The sequence below is a fragment of the Peromyscus maniculatus genome, chromosome 8, assembly GCF_049852395.1.
Source record: "Peromyscus maniculatus bairdii isolate BWxNUB_F1_BW_parent chromosome 8, HU_Pman_BW_mat_3.1, whole genome shotgun sequence".
NCBI classification, from domain to species: domain Eukaryota; kingdom Metazoa; phylum Chordata; class Mammalia; order Rodentia; family Cricetidae; genus Peromyscus; species Peromyscus maniculatus.
This window is the reverse complement of record NC_134859.1, coordinates 66042184-66060000: the sequence shown is the minus strand read 5'-3', so window position 1 is coordinate 66060000 and position 17817 is coordinate 66042184. Positions and strand designations below refer to the sequence as shown.

The following is a 17817-nucleotide window of genomic DNA, read 5'->3' as shown; positions in this document are numbered from 1 at the left end:
CCTGATAAGTAGGTTATCAGCCCTAAAAACAAAATTAACAAGAGGAACCTGCATCGTTATGTGTTCATTTTAGGACTTGACTTGACTCCCACTGTATTTCTCATCACTTGTGCTATTTCTAGAACAGTATCGTTTCTGCTAGGCTGGCCTTGAACTCACAGAGATCCTCCTGCCTCTGCAACCCCTTCTGGGACTAAGGGCTTATATCAACATGTCCAGATGAATAACTGATGATCTTACGCCAATGCTTAACTAGCATGTCTTTTTGTAACAGTATAGCCCTCAGGGAGGCTTTGAACTCCTGCTCTCCATTCCCCCACAGCTGCCTCCTGAATAGTTTGTATTATTGATCCATACCACCACTCTGGCTAGCATTTTTAATATCTATAATGTGTCCAGTCAGTGAATACGTTTATATATACTGTGTTTTTATTTATAACTTGCTTTTATGTTTTGTTTTTTTTTTCCTTTGGTTGGTGGGTCATTGAAGTATGGTCTCAGGTATCTCTGATGGGCCTAGAATCCAGTGTGTAGCCCAAGCTGGCCTCAGATCTTGTTACCTCCATGTCGAGAGTGCTGGGACGAGGACAGACAGACAGTGCCACAGGCACCCTGCTTGCTTTTGTTTTGAGGCCGAGTCTCTGCTGAGTTGTGTTCCGCGCTCGGAAGAGCCTCGTAGTAACTGTGTCTGACACAGTATTGGGCTTAGCTCAGTTTTGTTGTTTTAGAGAGTTGATTTTAGACTACTTTTTGACGATTTAACTAGTATCCTTGTTGTATTTTTTCTTTATAAGACCAGGTGCTGTATAGATCTTTATTTCCACAGGAGTTGAAAACACACAACAAACTAAAGACTCATGAAGAAAAACATAGGTTATTTCAGAAAACCAAGACAGGAAGTCTTAGCTCAGTGAAGGAAAGAAAGCTATTATTGCTGCTTTTATCTCTCACTTCCCCTTCTGTTACCATTTTGAAAACAGTATAGGAGTCTGTTTAGATGTAATTTGGTGCAGCAGTAATACTGTTATAGTATCCTAAGAAAACATTAAATCTAGATCCAGGGAAAGCTAAGAACAGATAGTCATTTGAAAATAAGTCATGATTACAGTTGTAGACAGCCTAGTTAACATTTTGATATATCTATCAATGTATATTCTACAGAGGTGAGAAACTGCTCTGTATGTAACTGTATCTAATGTTTTTCTTTTGGCTAGCAGTGTAAGCATTTATTAAGAATATTTTCTCAAAAAACATCAACAAAAAGGCTACTGGATGTGTTAGCACACACCTCTAATTCCAGTACTCAAGAGGCAGGTGGATCTCTGAGTTCTGAGACAGCCAGAGCTGTTATACAGAGGAAAAAAAAAAATCTAGGTTTAGGATGTAGCTTCGTGGTAGAGTACTTGCCCATCATGTACAAAGTCCTGGGTTTGAGCTCCAGTACCACAATATATTGCTTTCCCATATACTTTTACATGCAGAGGTAAATAGATAACTATTAAATAAATACTTAGGGAGTTTTTGTTGATAGTAGGATGAAATGTATTGACAAGTATGTCAAAATATAAGCAGAATTCTCCAGGCAAAACTAAGTAGTTGGAATGGAGAGGGGGTGAGCCACATACAACTTGGTGTACAAAAGATGCATTTGTACTCACAATTATTAATTTTCAGTTATGTTTTCACAAATAATTTTGTTTTTTGTTTTTTGGAGAAAGGGTCTTACTGTGTATCACTGGCTCGCCTAGACCTCTTTAAGTAGACTAGGTTGGCTTCAGATTCACAAGAGATCAGTCTCCCTCTGCTTCTGCCTCCTGAGTGCTGGGATTAAAGGCGTGAGCCACCATGCCTGGCCCCTGACACTTGTTTTTTTGTGGTAGGGTCTCGTGTAAACCAGTGTAGCATCATACTCACTGTGTAGCTGAAGATGACTTTGAACTTCTCATCCTCCTATGTCTGCCTTCCAGTGCTGGGATTACAGATGTGCAAGCCTGGTTTTATGCAGCACTGAGGATGGAGCTTGGACTTCCAGGCTTTCTATATGCTATGCAAATGTCCTATCAGCTGAGATGCATTACCAATTCAAAAATGTTCTTTATTTTATTATTTTATTTTAAGACAGTTATGGTGGCACATGCCTTTAATCCGGGGACTTGGAAAGCAGAGTTGAGGGGATCTCAGTGAGTTCAAGGTTATCCAGGTCTACATAGAGAATTTAAGGCCAGCCAGGAGGTACCCATGGAGGCCGTAACAGGGCATTGGATCCACAGGTGATTGTGACCTGCCTCATGTGTGCTCTGGGAATTGAATGTTGGTCCTCTGCAAGAGCAGCAAGTGTTCTTACTTTGCTATCTCTCCAGCCCACAACCTTTAAATATGACACTCTGCAAACTGCTTATAGCTTGTTTTTAATATGGATTATAATATATACATACTTTTTCTTCGTGTTTTTTGAGACAGAGTTTCTCTGTAGCCCTGGCTGTCCTGTAACTCACTCTGTAGACCGGGCTGGCCTGGAACTCAGAGATCTGTCGGCCTCTTTCTCCCAAGTACTAAATTAAAGGCATTTGCCACTATTGCCCAACCTATATATACATATATTTCTAAAATTATTTATTTATTTATTTATTTTTGAGGAAAGTGTGTGTGCCAAGATGAATGTCTGCACCACATTCACTCAGTATCTACCAACGCTAGAAGATAGTGTTGAAGCCATTGGAACTGGAGTTACAAATAATTATGGGTGCTAGGAACTCAACCCAGGCACTTCAGAAGAGCAGCAAGTACTTGTAGTGCTAAGCAACCCCTCCAGTCCATATTACGGTTCTTTTTTTTTTTTTTTAATTTTATGTATGTAGGTGTTTGCGTGCATATCTGTGTATCATGTGCATGCAAGTGCCTGGGGAGGCCAGAAAAAGATCTCTAATCCTCTAGAACTGGAGTTACTGACAGCTTTTATCCATCTACCATGTGGGAGCTGGAAACTGAGCCCAGGTCTTCTTCAAGAGCAGCATGTGTTCTTAACCACTGATCCATCTCTGCAGCCCACATCATACATATAATTTTGATAGAGAAAAACTGCACTTATTTTCAAACTGGTAAGATAAGCTAATTTGCTTTCTAGAAAGTTTATCAAGTGTAGGGATAATCTTTTATTATTGAGGGCTGTCTAATTGTTATACTTACCCTATTTTGAAATCTACTGAAATCTGACTTTCCTGATTGTCTGTTTCCTTATATGTAAATGCAGATAAAAAAATTGTGCTTACTTTAACTGAACAAAATGGGAATTAAAATAAGAAGTACAGCTGGATGTGGTGGCATAATCTTTAATCCCAGCCCTTAGGAGACAGAGGCAGGTGATCTCTAAGTTTGAGGCCAGCCTGGTCTATAGAGAGAGTTCCAGGACAACCAGGGCTATGTAGAGAGGCCCTGTCTTAAAAAACCAAAAGAAGAAGAAAAAGTAAAGGAGTACAGTGGCCAGTGAAATGGCCCAGCAAGTAAAGTGCTTGCTGCACATGCCTGAGGACATGGATTTGATCACTGGAACGTGCATAAAGGCAGAAGGAGAGAAGCAAGTCCACAAAGTTACCCTCCGACCTTTGCATGTACACAGTGGCGCATGTGCCTATTCCCATCACACACAGACAGAATAATAATAAATACAAATTTTATAGGGGGTATCTAAAATGTTTAGCACAATGCCCAGGACATGGGATGTTCTCAGTTAATTACTATTACCCACAATAATAAAAAACTACTAAATATTGTTATTTAAATGACAACTTTTGCTTCTACTGACAGTTTAATTTTTTAAATGTCTGCTATGGTCTTCCTCAACAAAATGCCCTTTTTGAATCTTGGTGGCAGTGTTTGGCTGTCCTATTTATATAAGAACTTAATATATTTTATTACAGTTATTGGTGTGGGAAACTTTCTATATTCTTTCCCAAAATGAAGATTCATTTTTGTTTGTGAGGTAGGCTGGCTTGAAATGTGTGGTATTCCTGCCTCAGGCTCTGGGATGCTGGGATTGTGGGCATGTGCCACCGTGCCCAGGAGAATGAGTTCATTTGAGGTCAAGATCATGCCTTATTCATTTCTACAACTCTAATTCCTGGCACATAATAGACCTCAATAAACATGTGAATGAAAGCCTTTATAAGTGTGGGTGTAGTTTTGCAGAGCTCCTTCTTAGATTGTAATCTTGATTATATACATTCTCTTCATTAATGCAGTTAATCAAGAGTTAAACATCTGTCTCATCATATGGTTTGGCTATCTCCTGCTGCACAATAACCTGCAAAATTTCAACAGCTTAGAAGCAAAGATTTTAGTCCTCTGGTGTGGCATATTCATAATCCTAGCACTAAGGCTGAGGAAGGAGGATTTCTAGGAGTATGAGGCTAGCCTGGGCTACATAATGAGTTCCAGGCCAAGGCTACATAGTAAGACACTTTCTTTCCACCACCACCACCCCACCACCGCCCCCCCCCCCCCCAAGAAAAAACAAATCCAAAAAACAGTTCTGGGATTTAAGTGGGATTGAGTTAGGCCGTTCTGGTTTTACTCAGCAAAAATCTTGATACTGCTGTCAGGTTACAGCAAGTTTCCAAGGTAAGAGTGTTTTGGTTCCTTTGGTTTTCTTTTGGTCTAACTTCAGAGCCTTAGTATTAATTAGTAGGACTCTATTAGAGGCCCAAATGCTCAATCTTTCTTTTTCCCCTTCCATCCCTTCTTGCCCACATCACCCTCTTCTGTCTTTCCCCCTTCTCATCCATTTATCTTCTCTACCATGGTAACCACGCCGCTTTCATGGTGCATCAGTACCTCCAAAAGTACCAAAGCAGTTGTCAGACTTCAGAGTGAGGAAGAAGTAGCATAGCCTCACTTTCCTGGAAGTGCTATGAACAGGTGACTGTGTAGCTTGTCAGCTTGACTTCTAGGTGGGGAGGGCTGTACTAGGCCTGGAGTTTAGCAAACTACCAAATCATGTCATGTACTTTTTCTTTTTGAAACTTTTCCAAAAAGACAGGTATGCTGGCATATGCCTTCATTCCAGCATTCAGAAGACAGAGGCAAGTGGATCTCTGTGAGTTGGAGGCCAGCTCTACATAGAGGGTTTCAGGATAACTAGGGCTATGTAGAGAGAGACCCTGCCTTGAAAAAAAGTATTTACTTATTTACTTACTTATTTATTTCAAGACAGGATTTCTCTGTGTAGCTCTGTCTGTCCTGGCACTCGACTCGATCCGTAGTTCAGAATGGCCTCTAACTCGTAAAGATCCACCTGCCTCTGTCTCCTGGGTACTGAGATTAAAGGCATGTGCCACTACTGCTGGGCTTCAAAAAAGTTTTTTTTTTTAAGCTTGCTTGTTCCTTTCCCCCAACAACAACAGTGAACAACAAAGCTAGGCGTGGTGGGTCGTTCCTACAGGAACGCTACATTTAGGCCAGTTAGTCTGTATATCGATTTCCAGACTAGCCTAGCCAGGGCTACATCTAAGACCCAGTCTTAAAACAAAAACAAAGCTGAAGATGTATGTAGCTCAGTGGTAGAGAGCACTTTCCTGTGCCTTGCTGTGTGTCATCGTTATGGGTGTGTGTGTGTGTGAGTGCATGAGCATATGTAAACAGATGCCGTGGAGGCCAGAGCTTGATGTCAGCGCCTGCCTGCTTGCTTTCTGCCCTCTTTGAGACAGGAGTCTCTCGCTGAACCTGGAGATCACTAATTCTGATGGACCGACTGGCTGGCCAGCAAGCCCAGTAATTCTCACCACCTCCATCCCTACCCAGTGCTGGAGTTACAGATGGACACCTCTGTGCCTACCTTTTCCATTGGTGTTGGGATCCAAACTCATGTCCTCACGCTTGTGGCATAAAATTCTTTATTGATGGAATTATCTGCCAGCAGCCCCTGTGTGTTCTCGTTAGCTAATGTTTTTTGTTGTTGTTTATATCTAACATAATTTCTTTATTGAATCTTTGGGAATTTCACATCGTGTACCCCAATTCTACTCACCTCCCAGTTCCTCCATATCCTCTCCTCTCCCTTTTAGTCCCCCCCCCATGAAAATTAAAAACAACAAGCAAACAAAAACAAAAAGAAAACCAAAGGAACCAAACCAAAACAACAAAATGCCTCTTTCCATCCTCCATCTTTCTCACTTCTCCAACACCTCTTCATTTGTCCTGGTGGCATTGGGAGCCAGTGTGTCACACAGTATACCCTGTTGTCCAATCAGCTTTACTTGTGAATGTTCATTGCAGTGAGTCACATTGTCTGGTACAAGGCCTCTGGTTTCTGGTTATACCATCATCACTGGATCCTCACCAAAACTCCTCTCTGATATCTAGAGGCCTCCCCAAGTGATGGAGATCCTGTGATTATCGTTCCACAGGATCAGTCCCTTCACAAGCTCCAGCAGGTCCTAGATGGGGTAGATGTTAGGCTTGGCCAACCCCAGGCCCAGATGTGGGTGATAGATAGTTGAGCTGGTTAGTCTAGGCCACCAGGGCACCCGCCCCCTACCCCCCAGGCGAGGGGTCGGGTTATCTCTCCTGAATGCTTGGGTGAAAGGGTAGCTCTCCCATGAGGGTTGGGGCCAGCTCTCCTGCTGCATGGTCCATTGAGGGACAGGGCAGGCTCAGCTTGGCCCTCTGATTCCATCACTCATGGTTCCCAGGGCCCCCAGACACCAAGGCCATAGGTTGGGGTCCTGACCCCATGCAACCTTTGGTGGCAGCGTAGACTCCGACTGCAGTGGGACCATGGCCCCAGACATGATCCTTGGCAGCAGTCAGGTCTGGGTGTCACCACGGCCCCAGGTGGCAGCACAGACCACTCAGATTGGCACAGCCCCAGCAGCAGCATGGCCCTCAGACACTGACATGGCCCCACATCTCAGGCATCCACGTGGCCTTCAGTGGTAACAGAATCTCAGGCATCAACACAGACCCTGGTTGCAGTAGGGCCCAGACATGGCCCTCAGCTGCAGCTTGGGTCCGAACATCACCATGGCATCAGGTAGCAGCACAGCCCACTCAGATCTGCATGACCCTGGCTGTAGCATGACCCTTGGCCACCAACATGGACTGGGGGTGGGGGGCTGACCAGACCTTGAGGCACTTGGTGGCAACATGGACCGCAGACCTCACACAGATTGTGGATGCAGCAGCACCATGGACCCACATATGGTCCTCAGTTACCTAATGGTTTTTAAAGGTAGTCTCGATTTTAATTTGACAAAGCAATTGAGGAAATAAATTCTTAGATTAAAGCTGGAGGATAAAAATTCTTCTATAAAGTCATAAAAATGGGTGTTTTAAAGATGATAGTTTAGATTCCAGTTACTTTGCTGAATTAATGGTATTATGCTGACAGCAAATATATGTTGCAGCTTTTCTAATCTTTTGAAACTAAGTCTCTTATAGCCCAGGATGACCTTGAATTTAATATGTAGCTGTGGATGACCTTGAACTCTATCTTCCTATAGCTACTTCCTAAGTGCTGGATTATAAACGTGTATAATCCAGTCTGGCTAGGGATGTCTTTTAAGACAGGGTTTCTCCTGCCTCTTGCCTCCTGAGTGCTGGGATTAAAGGTGTGCTGCACCACTACCACTACCACCACCACCACCACCACCACCACCACCACCACCACCACCACCACCACCACCACCGGCTAGGGATGTCTTAATTAAGGTTTTACATACATTTTATGACCTGTTTAAATGACTTATATTTATTTTATGTGCATTGGTGTTTTGCCTGTAGGCATGTCTGTGTGAGAGTGTTGAATCCTCTGGAACTGGAATTACAGACAGTTGTGAGCTGCCATGTAGGTGCTTGGGAATTGAACCAGGGTCCTCTAGAAGAGCAGCCAGTGCTTTTAACCACTGAGTGATCTCTCCAGCCTCATTTTTTTAAAACCTTTTTATAGCTAAACTCTGCAAGGAAGTATGTCAGTTGTATTGTTTTGTGTCAGTGAGTAGTATTTTGTGAGCTCATCATCTTATTAACTTTTTTTTTTCCAAGACAGGGTTTCCCTGTGTAGCTTTGGAGCCTTTCCTGGATCTATGTAACCCAGGCTGGCCTCCAACTCACAGAGATCCGCCTGCCTCTGCCTCCTGGGTGCTGGGATTAAAGGCGTGTGCCACCACTGCCCGACCATCTTGTTAACTTTTAAAAGTTACTATAAGTTTAAATCCAGCTTTAGTGAATACTTTGTCAGTTTTAATGATCTTGCAGGGGTGGTGGTGACAGCACCCCATTAATCCCAGCACTGGGGAGGCAGAGGCAGTCAGATCTCTGTGAGTTCCAGGACAGCCAGGCTATGTAGAGAGGGCATGTCTCCAAAAAAAAAAAAAAAAAAGTTTTAATGATCTCTCACCATGGAGAGGTTTCCGGAGGAGTTCAGAATGGACCAGTGAATGTGAACTGTATACATTTCGGTTTCTTCCTGAAGACCTTGACTTGCCTGCCATTTATGTTGTTTTCCTCTCTTGACTGATCTAGAACTTGCCGTGTAGACTAAGCTGGCCTTGAGTTCACAGAGATTCTCCTGCCTCTGCCCCATGAATGCTAAGATTAAAGGTGTGGTAGCTGGCCGTTTATGTTCTTTGATGTTGCAAACAGAGATATTGTTGTCCTAGGTCAATGGTTCTTAACCTTCCTAATGCTGGTTCCCTTTTATATAGTTCCTCATGTTATGGTGACCCCCAACCACAAAATTATTTTTGTTGCTACTTTATACCTGTAATTTTGCTACTGTTATAAATTGTAATATAAATATCTGTGTTTTCTGATGGTCTTAGTCAACCCCTGTGAAAGGGTCGTTTGACCCATAGGCCTCTCGACCAGCAGGTTGGGAACCACCGTCCTAGATGTCTAGGTAGCATTTGAGGCTGATGGTTGTTAACTACAGTATGATTTATGAAAGCACAAGGAATGTGTGGTATAGGAGCTGGGGGTATAATTTAGTTGGTAGAGTGTTTGCCTAACTTCATGAAACCCTAGGTTGACCCACAGCACCACATAATGCATGTTTCACAGTATAGCACTGGCTGGTGTCGAACTCAATCCGTAGACCTCTGGCTCTTGCCTCTGCCTCCTGGGTATTTAGATTACAGAAGTGTGCCATCATGCTTGAAACTTCTTAAAATCTACTCTGTAAGTACAAACCACCTCAGTAGAGAGAGCATGGCTCAGGTATCAGGGGTGAGGTAGGGAAGCCTTGCTAAGTTGAGTTTTATTTAGCGCTACCTTTCCATGGTGTAAACAGTGCCGTGACCCTTCAGTTAGATAAGAGTGAACATGTTGGACCACTGGAACCACCTCAAACACAAGGAGATCCTCTTAGCAGCAAAGCCTCTATTTTAAAAATCTTCATAAAGCCAAGTAAATGTACTTGATTACTTCTCTGGTTGGATTAGTGCTGACTGAGCTTTAACTTGTGAACTCTTTTTGAAGAAGAAAATGATCTAAGGTAAAAGCAGGTTTGAAATGGCAGCGGTTGGTATTCTGTGAACAAAAGAGCAAACTTAGGATGAGTACACAGGAGGTAGTTTAGATGGATTCGGCCCTTCCCCAGTCATCACTGCTAATAGTTACATACTTCCTTTTTCCCCCCTAAGGCTCTGAAACAAAAACAAACATAACATGGGCTTGCAATGTCTGAGGGAGCTTTTGAATTCTTTCTAAAGAGGAAATTGCCTTTACCTAACCAGGGCACTTCCTGCATATGCTGTGTCTGTTAAAGACCCAGGCAGGGCCTTGCTGGTCCAGGGCTCAAGTGCAGAGTTTCCTCTTAGAGGGAGGTCTGAAATGTAGCACAGTGCTCTGACTTGATGACTTTATTTTACCTGTATTGCATTTATAAATCAACTGTGGTCTTCAAAAATGTAAGCTCTAGGGCTTGGGTTTAGCTTAGTTGAGAGAGTACTTACCTAGCATGCATGGAGCTGGGCATGGTATTGGAGAGGTGGAAGAAGGAGGATCAAGTTCAAGGTCACCTTGAACTTTCTAAGAGTTTTGAGCCCTGAGATCTTGATTAAAATAACAACAAAAAGAAATTAAAATGCAGCATCTAGAGCCTGACACTGTACATTACTAACAATATAAAAATAGTAAGGTGGGGCTGGAGAGATGGCTCAGAGGTTAAGAGAATCCACAGCTCTTCCAGAGGTCCTGAGTTCAATTCCCAGCACCCAAATGGTGGCTCACAACCATCTGTAATGAGATCTGGCACCCTCTTCTGTGTACATAATAAATAAATAAATCTTAAAAAAAAAAATAGTAAGGCATCTAGACATTGTAACACATGCTTTTGATCCCAGCACTTGGGAGGCAGAGGTAGGCCCATCTCTGTGAGTTTGAGGCCAGCCTGGTCTACAGAGCGAGTTCTAGGACAGCTAGGGCTTCACAGAGAAACCCTGTCTTGAAAAAAACCAAAAAGGAAAAAAATAAATTAGACATTCTTTGTGGGGTTTTTTTTTGTTTGTGTTTTCTCTCTCTCTCTCTCTCTCTCTCTCTCTCTCGCTCGCTCGCTCGCTCTCGCTCTCGCTCTCTCGCTCTCTCGCTCTCTCTCGCTCCCTCCCTCCCTCTTTCTTTCTTTTCTTTTTTCTTTCTTTCTTTTTTTTTTTTTGGTTTGGTTTTTCGAGACAGGGTTTCTCTGTGTAGCTTTGTGCCTTTCTTGGAACTCGCTTTGGAGACCAGGCTGGCCTCGAACTCTCAGAGATCCGCCTGCCTCTGCCTCCGAGTGCTGGGATTAAAGGCGTCCACCACTACCACCACCACCACCACCTGGCTTTGTTTTCTTTTTTGAGACAGGGTTTCTTTATGTAGCTCTGGGTATACTATATGTAGCTCTGGGCACTCACTCTTTAGACCAGGCTGTCCTGGAACTCACAGAGATCTGACTGCTTTTGCCTCCCCACTGCTGGAATTAAAAGCATGTGCCATCACCCAGCTTGAAACTTTTTTTGGGGGGTGGGGTGTTCATTCTTGGTAGATTTTGTGTATGTGTCTGTGTACATACTTCTAACACTCCAGTCAAGAGAAAGCTGGCAAGAGAATTAGGGTAGTTTATATAATAGTCATGTGAAACTACTATTGTTTGTAAAGCAAAGTGTGTGTTTGGGGAATTTGTTTTTTTTTATTGCTGGAGATTGAATCCAGGACCTAGCACTGCAGGGCAAGTGCCCTATTACCAGGACATATCCCAGTTCATGTGTTTGCTTTAATTTAACTTTATTTAAGTGAGAGAATGTAAATGAGGGAAAGAGGTGGTTCAGCAATTAAGAGCACTGACTGATGTTCCAGAGGTCCTGGGTTCAATTCCCAGGCTGTCCGGTGTCAAATCATGCCCCCCAAAAAGGAAGGACAATATATGTGAGATACAAAGACCTTTCTTTCATAACCTGGAACGAAAAGTCTTAATCTGAGCTCTGTGGACTGAGGACAGTGTATCAAATTGTGGACAGTATCCCAGATGTGCCTATGCCAAGTGAGAATTGTAAGCATAAGGCCCTCCTGCTCCTCCTCTAAGCTGCAGGCTCAGCAAGTCTCAGATGGAACCCTGGCAATCTGAATTATCAGGGAGTACACAGAATACCTTGGCAAAGAATTTCATAATTACTACTTGTTTCAATTATTAGTCAGCCAGTCTAGCCAATCATTGAGCTCCGTGATCAGTGAGAGACCCTGTTCCCAAAAATAAGATGGACAGTGATCTAGGAAGACAACTGTGTATGCCCACATGCACATGTGCACACATGAAGACACACAGACACAAAAGTAAAATAAAGCAAATTCATAAAAGTACAAATGACAGCAGCAGCAGCAACTGAGTTGAATGCAGTGACACGTGCTTATCATCAAGAGGCCAAGTGCAAAGGGGGACACAGAAGGAAAGTGTTATATGATCTTATTTATGTGGAGTCTGGAAACAGTCCAGTTTACAGAAATGTGGAGTAGATCAGCCTGGGCTAAAGAGTGAGTTCCAGGACAGCCAGCACTACATAGTTTTTTGTCCCCCAAAACCAAAGTATAATTAACTATGTCAAGAGATGCCTACATTGATTAGCTTGACAGAAGTATCAGCTGACTGTGAATATGTATATCAAAACACACTGTGTATCTTAAGTGTATATAGTTCAGTGACCAAAAAATTTCTTCGTAAGACAGGGTCTTGCTATATAATCTGAGCAGGCTTCAAATTTATGAGGCTTTGCCTCAGCCTCCTGAGTGCTGATATTACAAGCATGTTCTATCATGCTTGGCTACATTAAAATTTTCTACTAAGCTGAGGCCAGAGGATCACAGGATCAGAGCAAGCTCCAGGCCTGAAGACCCTGCTTTATCCAACCCCCCCTTCCCCCTTTTTTTAAATAAGTGTGATCTAGGCTGATGATACATCCTGTAATCCTAGCACTTGGGAGGTAGGAAGATTATAAATTTGGGGCCAACCTCGGGTTACACAGTAAGGCCCTATCTTAATTAACAGAAGAAAGGGGAGGGAGCACTGTGGATACATAATAATAATTCAGCAGTAGAGTGCTTGTCTAGCAGGTGTGAGGCCCTGGGTTCAATCGCAGTGTGCCATGTTTTTTTCAATGAGTGGAACATGGTAGTTGTTTGGTACATTAGGAAATTATGAATGGTGCTTATTCTTTAACTTCTCCTAAAGATTCTAAATTTAAGTTTTCATGTTCTTTTTAGATAAAGGAGAGTGCTTCACAGACAAGAGATGTCCTCAAACAACATTTCAGTGACTTAAAAGGAACCCTTGGAAAGCTGTTGGATGAGCGATTGGTGACTCTTTTGCAAGAGGTGGACACCATTGAACAGGAGACCATCAAACCGTTAGATGACTGCCAGAAGCTCATAGAGCACGGAGTTAACACTGCAGATGACCTGGTCCGAGAAGGTGGGGACCGGGGAACCTGTGAAATCCTTACATTCAGACTGATGCCTGGCTGATTTCTTCGGATACTAGCAGGCTTCTTGCCATCTGAAGGGTCCCTGGGATGTTTCTGCCTTGAGACAGTTTATAGTACAGGACCATAGATATGCCATGAAAGACCTTAGTCTAAGTATAATCAAAGTATTGATTGGGATCATTTATAAAACAAAGAGTGATTGTTTCAGAAGCTTCTATGATTATGGTATTTAATTCACGATTTTTTTGAAGGGGTTATGCATTACATTTTAAAAATTACATTCTCAGAAAAAGCCAACAAAGTTGGGGTCAGCTTCTACCATATGTAGCCCAGGGATGGAGCTTACTTCAGCAGGCTTGGTGGCAAATGCCTCTACCCACTGAGCCACCTGACCAGCGCATGCATTATCTTTTCAGTCACCTACTCAGCATGCAAATTCACATTTATTTTCACAACTTTGTTTTACTGTTTTGTTTCATATTTTTGAGACAGAATCTCATTATTGTCTAGACTGCCATGAATTAATTCTCAGCAGTCCTCCTGACGAAGCAGCGTGGGTGCTGGGTTTGCTGGGCTAAGCCGTCACACCTAACTTCATTTTTAGTTCTTTTTTTGGACAGGGGCGGGTCGGGGGTGGGTGGATGAGACAGGGTTTCACTGCGTAGCCCTGGCTGTCTTGGAACTCATTCTGTAGACCAGGCCGGCCTCCAATTCATGTAGATCCTCCTGTCTTTGCCTCCCAAGTGCTGGGATTAAAGGAGTGCACCACCACCGCCCAGCCATTTTTAGAGTCCAGTTTTTAGGCAGGTTTTGTTGTTGAAGTCTTAGGTTGTTCATCTCTATCGCTCTCCTTGAGGTTGGCCTTCTTACGTCCAGGGCAGGCCGTTCGTTAGGTCTATTAAGTAAAAAGATAACAGTTCTGTTCTTTGGGGGTTGTAATTCAGTGGGAGTCATGCTGAGTAAGATCTAAAATCTTACTGAAGAACAAAGGAGTCTGTCTGGGGAAGTTTAGGACAGCCTTCTGTGGGAGTTCGAAGAGGCTTGAAGAAATTCATCAAGCAGAGGGAAAAGAGGCGGCTGTGATTCTAAGCAGAAGTAACATCAGGAGCAGAGTGAATGTCAAAGATCTGTTTCAAGTGAGAGTTATGTAAGGGATTGGCCCCGGCCTCCCAGTCGCTGTGTAGCTAATTGTAATCCTCAGTGAGGCATGTTTATTTTTTACTGACATAATAGTGCTTTTGAGAAAATTCTTTTTAGCAGAACCACAGAATGTCTTCCCCTTGAGGCTTTGAATTTGGAAACAGACCCAGAAGCAGGTCAGCACAGGGCTGCAGTGTACACACCCATAGCATTGAGGGCTGTGCTTTCATTTTGAAAATAAATCCTTTCAGGCACGTACTTGTCTGTCATAGCACTTAATGCTTGAATTTTTTTTATACTTCAGAAACATTTTTAATTTCAAACTCTTCCCCCTTCCCCCTATAGAAAAGATAAAAACTTCTCTCTGTTTGTTTTTTAATTTATTAAGTTTATTCATTTTATTTTTATAAGTATTTGCCTGCATTTATGTGTATGTGTACCACATGCATGCTCTGTGCCTGTGGAGGCCAGATTCTCTGAAAGTGGAGTTACAGATGGTTGTGAACCACCATGTGGGTGCTGGGGAACATACCTGGGTTCTGTGTAAGAACAAGTGCTCTTAATCCCTGAGCCATCTCTTCAGCTCAGGGATCTTTATTAAAGACAGGGCCTCATAACCAAGTCTGGCTTTGAACTTCCTATTAGCTAAGGATGACCTTGCACTTCTGATCATCCTGCCTTTACCTCCCAAGTGTTAGAGACTTTTGAGGCAGTGGTCAATATGTCTGTATATTTTTGTTTGTTTGTTTGTTTTTGAGACAGGGTTTCTCTGTATAGTTTTGGTGCCTGTCCTGGATCTCACTCTGTAGACCAGGCTGGCCTTGACCTCATAGAGATCCACCTGGCTCTGCCTCCCGAGTGCTGGGATTAAAGGTGCTTGCTGGGGTTGGGGATTTAACTCAGTGGTAGAGCGCTCCAGAAGAAAAAAGAAAAAGGTGCTTGCCACTGCCTGGCCCTATGGTGTCCCCCCCCCCCCCCCCAGGTCATATTCTCTTAGAAAACTTGAGTTAGGGCTGGCGAGATGGGTCGTTGAGTAAAGGTACTTGTTGCCAAGCCTAATGATGAGTTTGACCTTGAGACCATGTGATGGAGGGAGAGGACCAACTCCTGTAAGTTGTCCTCTGACTTCTACATGTGTGCCATGGTATGAATGCCCACACACATACAAACACACACACAAAATGAATAAGTAAATAAACGTAACTATAGTTAAAAACAAAACAAAAAAAACCTTTAGTAACCAGTGTGCACTTGGTGATGTAACACTATCTGTCATCATTTCAGAGGATATAGAGGTTGGTCATTTTCATGCCCTGTATAAAGCATTTCCTTCTTATTGTTCTATTGAGTAATTTTTTTTGTTATTATTATTATTTTCTTTCAAGACAGGGTTTCTCTGTGTTACAGCTCTGGCTGTCCTGGAACTCACTCTGTAGACCAGGCTGCCTCTGCCTGCCAAGGGCTGGGATCAAAGACCTGCGCCACCACCGCCCAGCCTGTTGAGTAATTTCTGATCCAATGTATAGTGTGTTTTCAGGGGAATCTGACTGCATCATTCTACTGTTTTTAAGACAGGCTCTCGTTATGTAGCACAGGCTTGTCTCAAACCTCAGCCTCAAGAGTCTAAGATAATAGACATGTACCACATCAGCTGCCGTCATTTGGTAGCTGTTTAAGCTCCTGTGTCCTTTTGCTGCTCTTGGGATAATACTTTGTTCCTGTTAGTACTGATAGAGAAGAGCCAGGAGTGTGGTGGCTCACCCCAGAATCCCAGCATTCTCAGGAGTTGGAGGCAGAAGTAGCTTATGAGTTTGAGGCCAGCCTGATCTACATAGCAAAAAAAAAGTGCTGTCCAGGTGGCTCAGTGGGTAAAGGAGCTTGGTACCAAGGCTGACAGCCTGAGGGAAGTCCCTGAAACTCACATGATGTTAAAAAACAAAAACAAAAACTCCCCCAAGCTGTCCCCTGACTTCCACGTGTGCACATATCTCCCCAGTAAATTAATGTAAAAAACAGAATTAAAACAAAACAAAACAAACAAACAAAAACCCTTAGAGAATTGATGAGAGGAATGAGGAACTGGCCCTTGCTTTCTGCTCTGTGTGAAATCGGTTGTTGAGCTGGAGTGTAGTTAGAGAACAGAACTTTGGTCTCTGTTCTCTCTGACTTGCCAAGTCATTTTGAGAGTTTGATTGTGTGTCGCTTGGGAATTAACTTGCAACAAAGCTGGAAATCCACAGTAGACATGTGTTGGTTACTGTGTAATAACGGCCTTAAAATGTGACTTTTTTTACTGAGCTAGTTTTCTTACTCTCAATTGTAGGTGAGATCGCCATTCTTGGTGGTATAGAAGAACAGAATGATAAATTGTGGAACTTTACCAAAAAGGCCGCACACATTCAGTTGGACAGGTAAAAGAGATTGTCCATTTTAGACTTTAAGTTGCCTTATCTCGATCTTCACCCTACCACCCCCTAAGTCCCCATTAAAAATTCTAATCCCAGCACTGGGGAGGCAGAGGCAGGCAGATCTCTGTGATTTTGAGGCCAGCCTGGTCTACAAAGTGAGTTCCAGGACAGCCAGAGCTGTAACACAGAGAACCCTGTCTTGGGGGAAAAAAATTCTGATTACAGGAAATAGAGAATCCCGTGTTTCGAGATTTTACTGCCCATTATCATTACTACTATCGTTAAATGGCTGCAGTTGAAATAGTTGACATAGTGTTATTAGATCTTTTTCAATTCCAGTAGTTAATAGAATTGTTAAATTCTAAAAATTCTGGTGCCTGCCTTCAAAGCAGCACTCATAATGAAATTGGAGCAATATGTAGAGGATTGTCGTGGTCTCTGCACAAAAAAACAAAACAAAAAGATATTCTGAATGCCTTATTGAAACCAAATCTTATTTCAGCAAATGAGATTTTTTGATATAAACTCAGAAGTTATGATTTTATCAATTTTTTTTTTTTTTTTAAGGCAGGGTGTCACTGTGTACACAGCTCAGGCTGACCTCTGGCTTGTGATTCCCCTGTCTTAGCCTCTTGAGTGATGGGATTATAGGCACATGCCACTACACACTTGACAGTTTTTTGTCTTGCTTATAATTATTTGGGAAGAGAATCTTTATGTAGTATAAAGATGAAAACCCCTCACAAAAAAGCCTCCAACTTCTAGAGACTAATTTGCTGAGGCCTCTAGGCTTCTTCTAGCATATGACCATCTGAAATAGTCCTTGCTTTGTCATCTCCAAGCTCAGCATGTCTTACACACATGGACTTTGTTTCCTTAGCTTACCAGAAGTGCCTTTGCTAGTTGATGTGCCCTGTTTGTCGGCTCAGCTGGATGATTCCATTCTCAACATAGTGAAAGACCACATTTTTAAGCATGGAACAGTAGCTTCCCGCCCACCAGTGCAGATTGAAGAATTAATAGAGAAACCTGGAGGCATCATAGTGCGATGGTGTAAGGTATGTACCAAATTGCAGAAATGGCCTCAACAGTATGGGTGTGCGATGGGGGGCTTTTAGTATTTATTTATTTACTTTTTATTTTAAGCAAGATTTCTCTGTGTAACAGTCCTGGCTGTCCTGGAACTTGCTCTGTAGACCAGGCTGGCCTCGAACTCAGAGATCTGCCTTCCTCTGCTTCCCAAGTGCTGGAATTAAAGATGTGAGCTACCACCACTTTTTTTTTTTTATTTCTTATGTTCATCTTATTTTTTTTTTTTTTATGCCGAT

General features: G+C 42.8%; 1 protein-coding gene across 2 annotated transcripts in view; it reads left to right on the top strand.

Annotated features, from left to right (window-relative positions):
• Crlf3 (cytokine receptor like factor 3) overlaps positions 1-17817 on the top strand; it is a 37227-nt gene that overhangs the window by 4056 nt on the left and 15354 nt on the right. For both annotated transcript variants that reach the window (XM_042283379.2, XM_076542979.1), the window contains exons 2-4: positions 12721-12928; positions 16405-16492; positions 17370-17547. In XM_042283379.2, coding sequence (XP_042139313.2) covers positions 12721-12928; positions 16405-16492; positions 17370-17547 — 474 coding nt within the window. The remainder of the gene's footprint in view (positions 1-12720; positions 12929-16404; positions 16493-17369; positions 17548-17817) is intronic.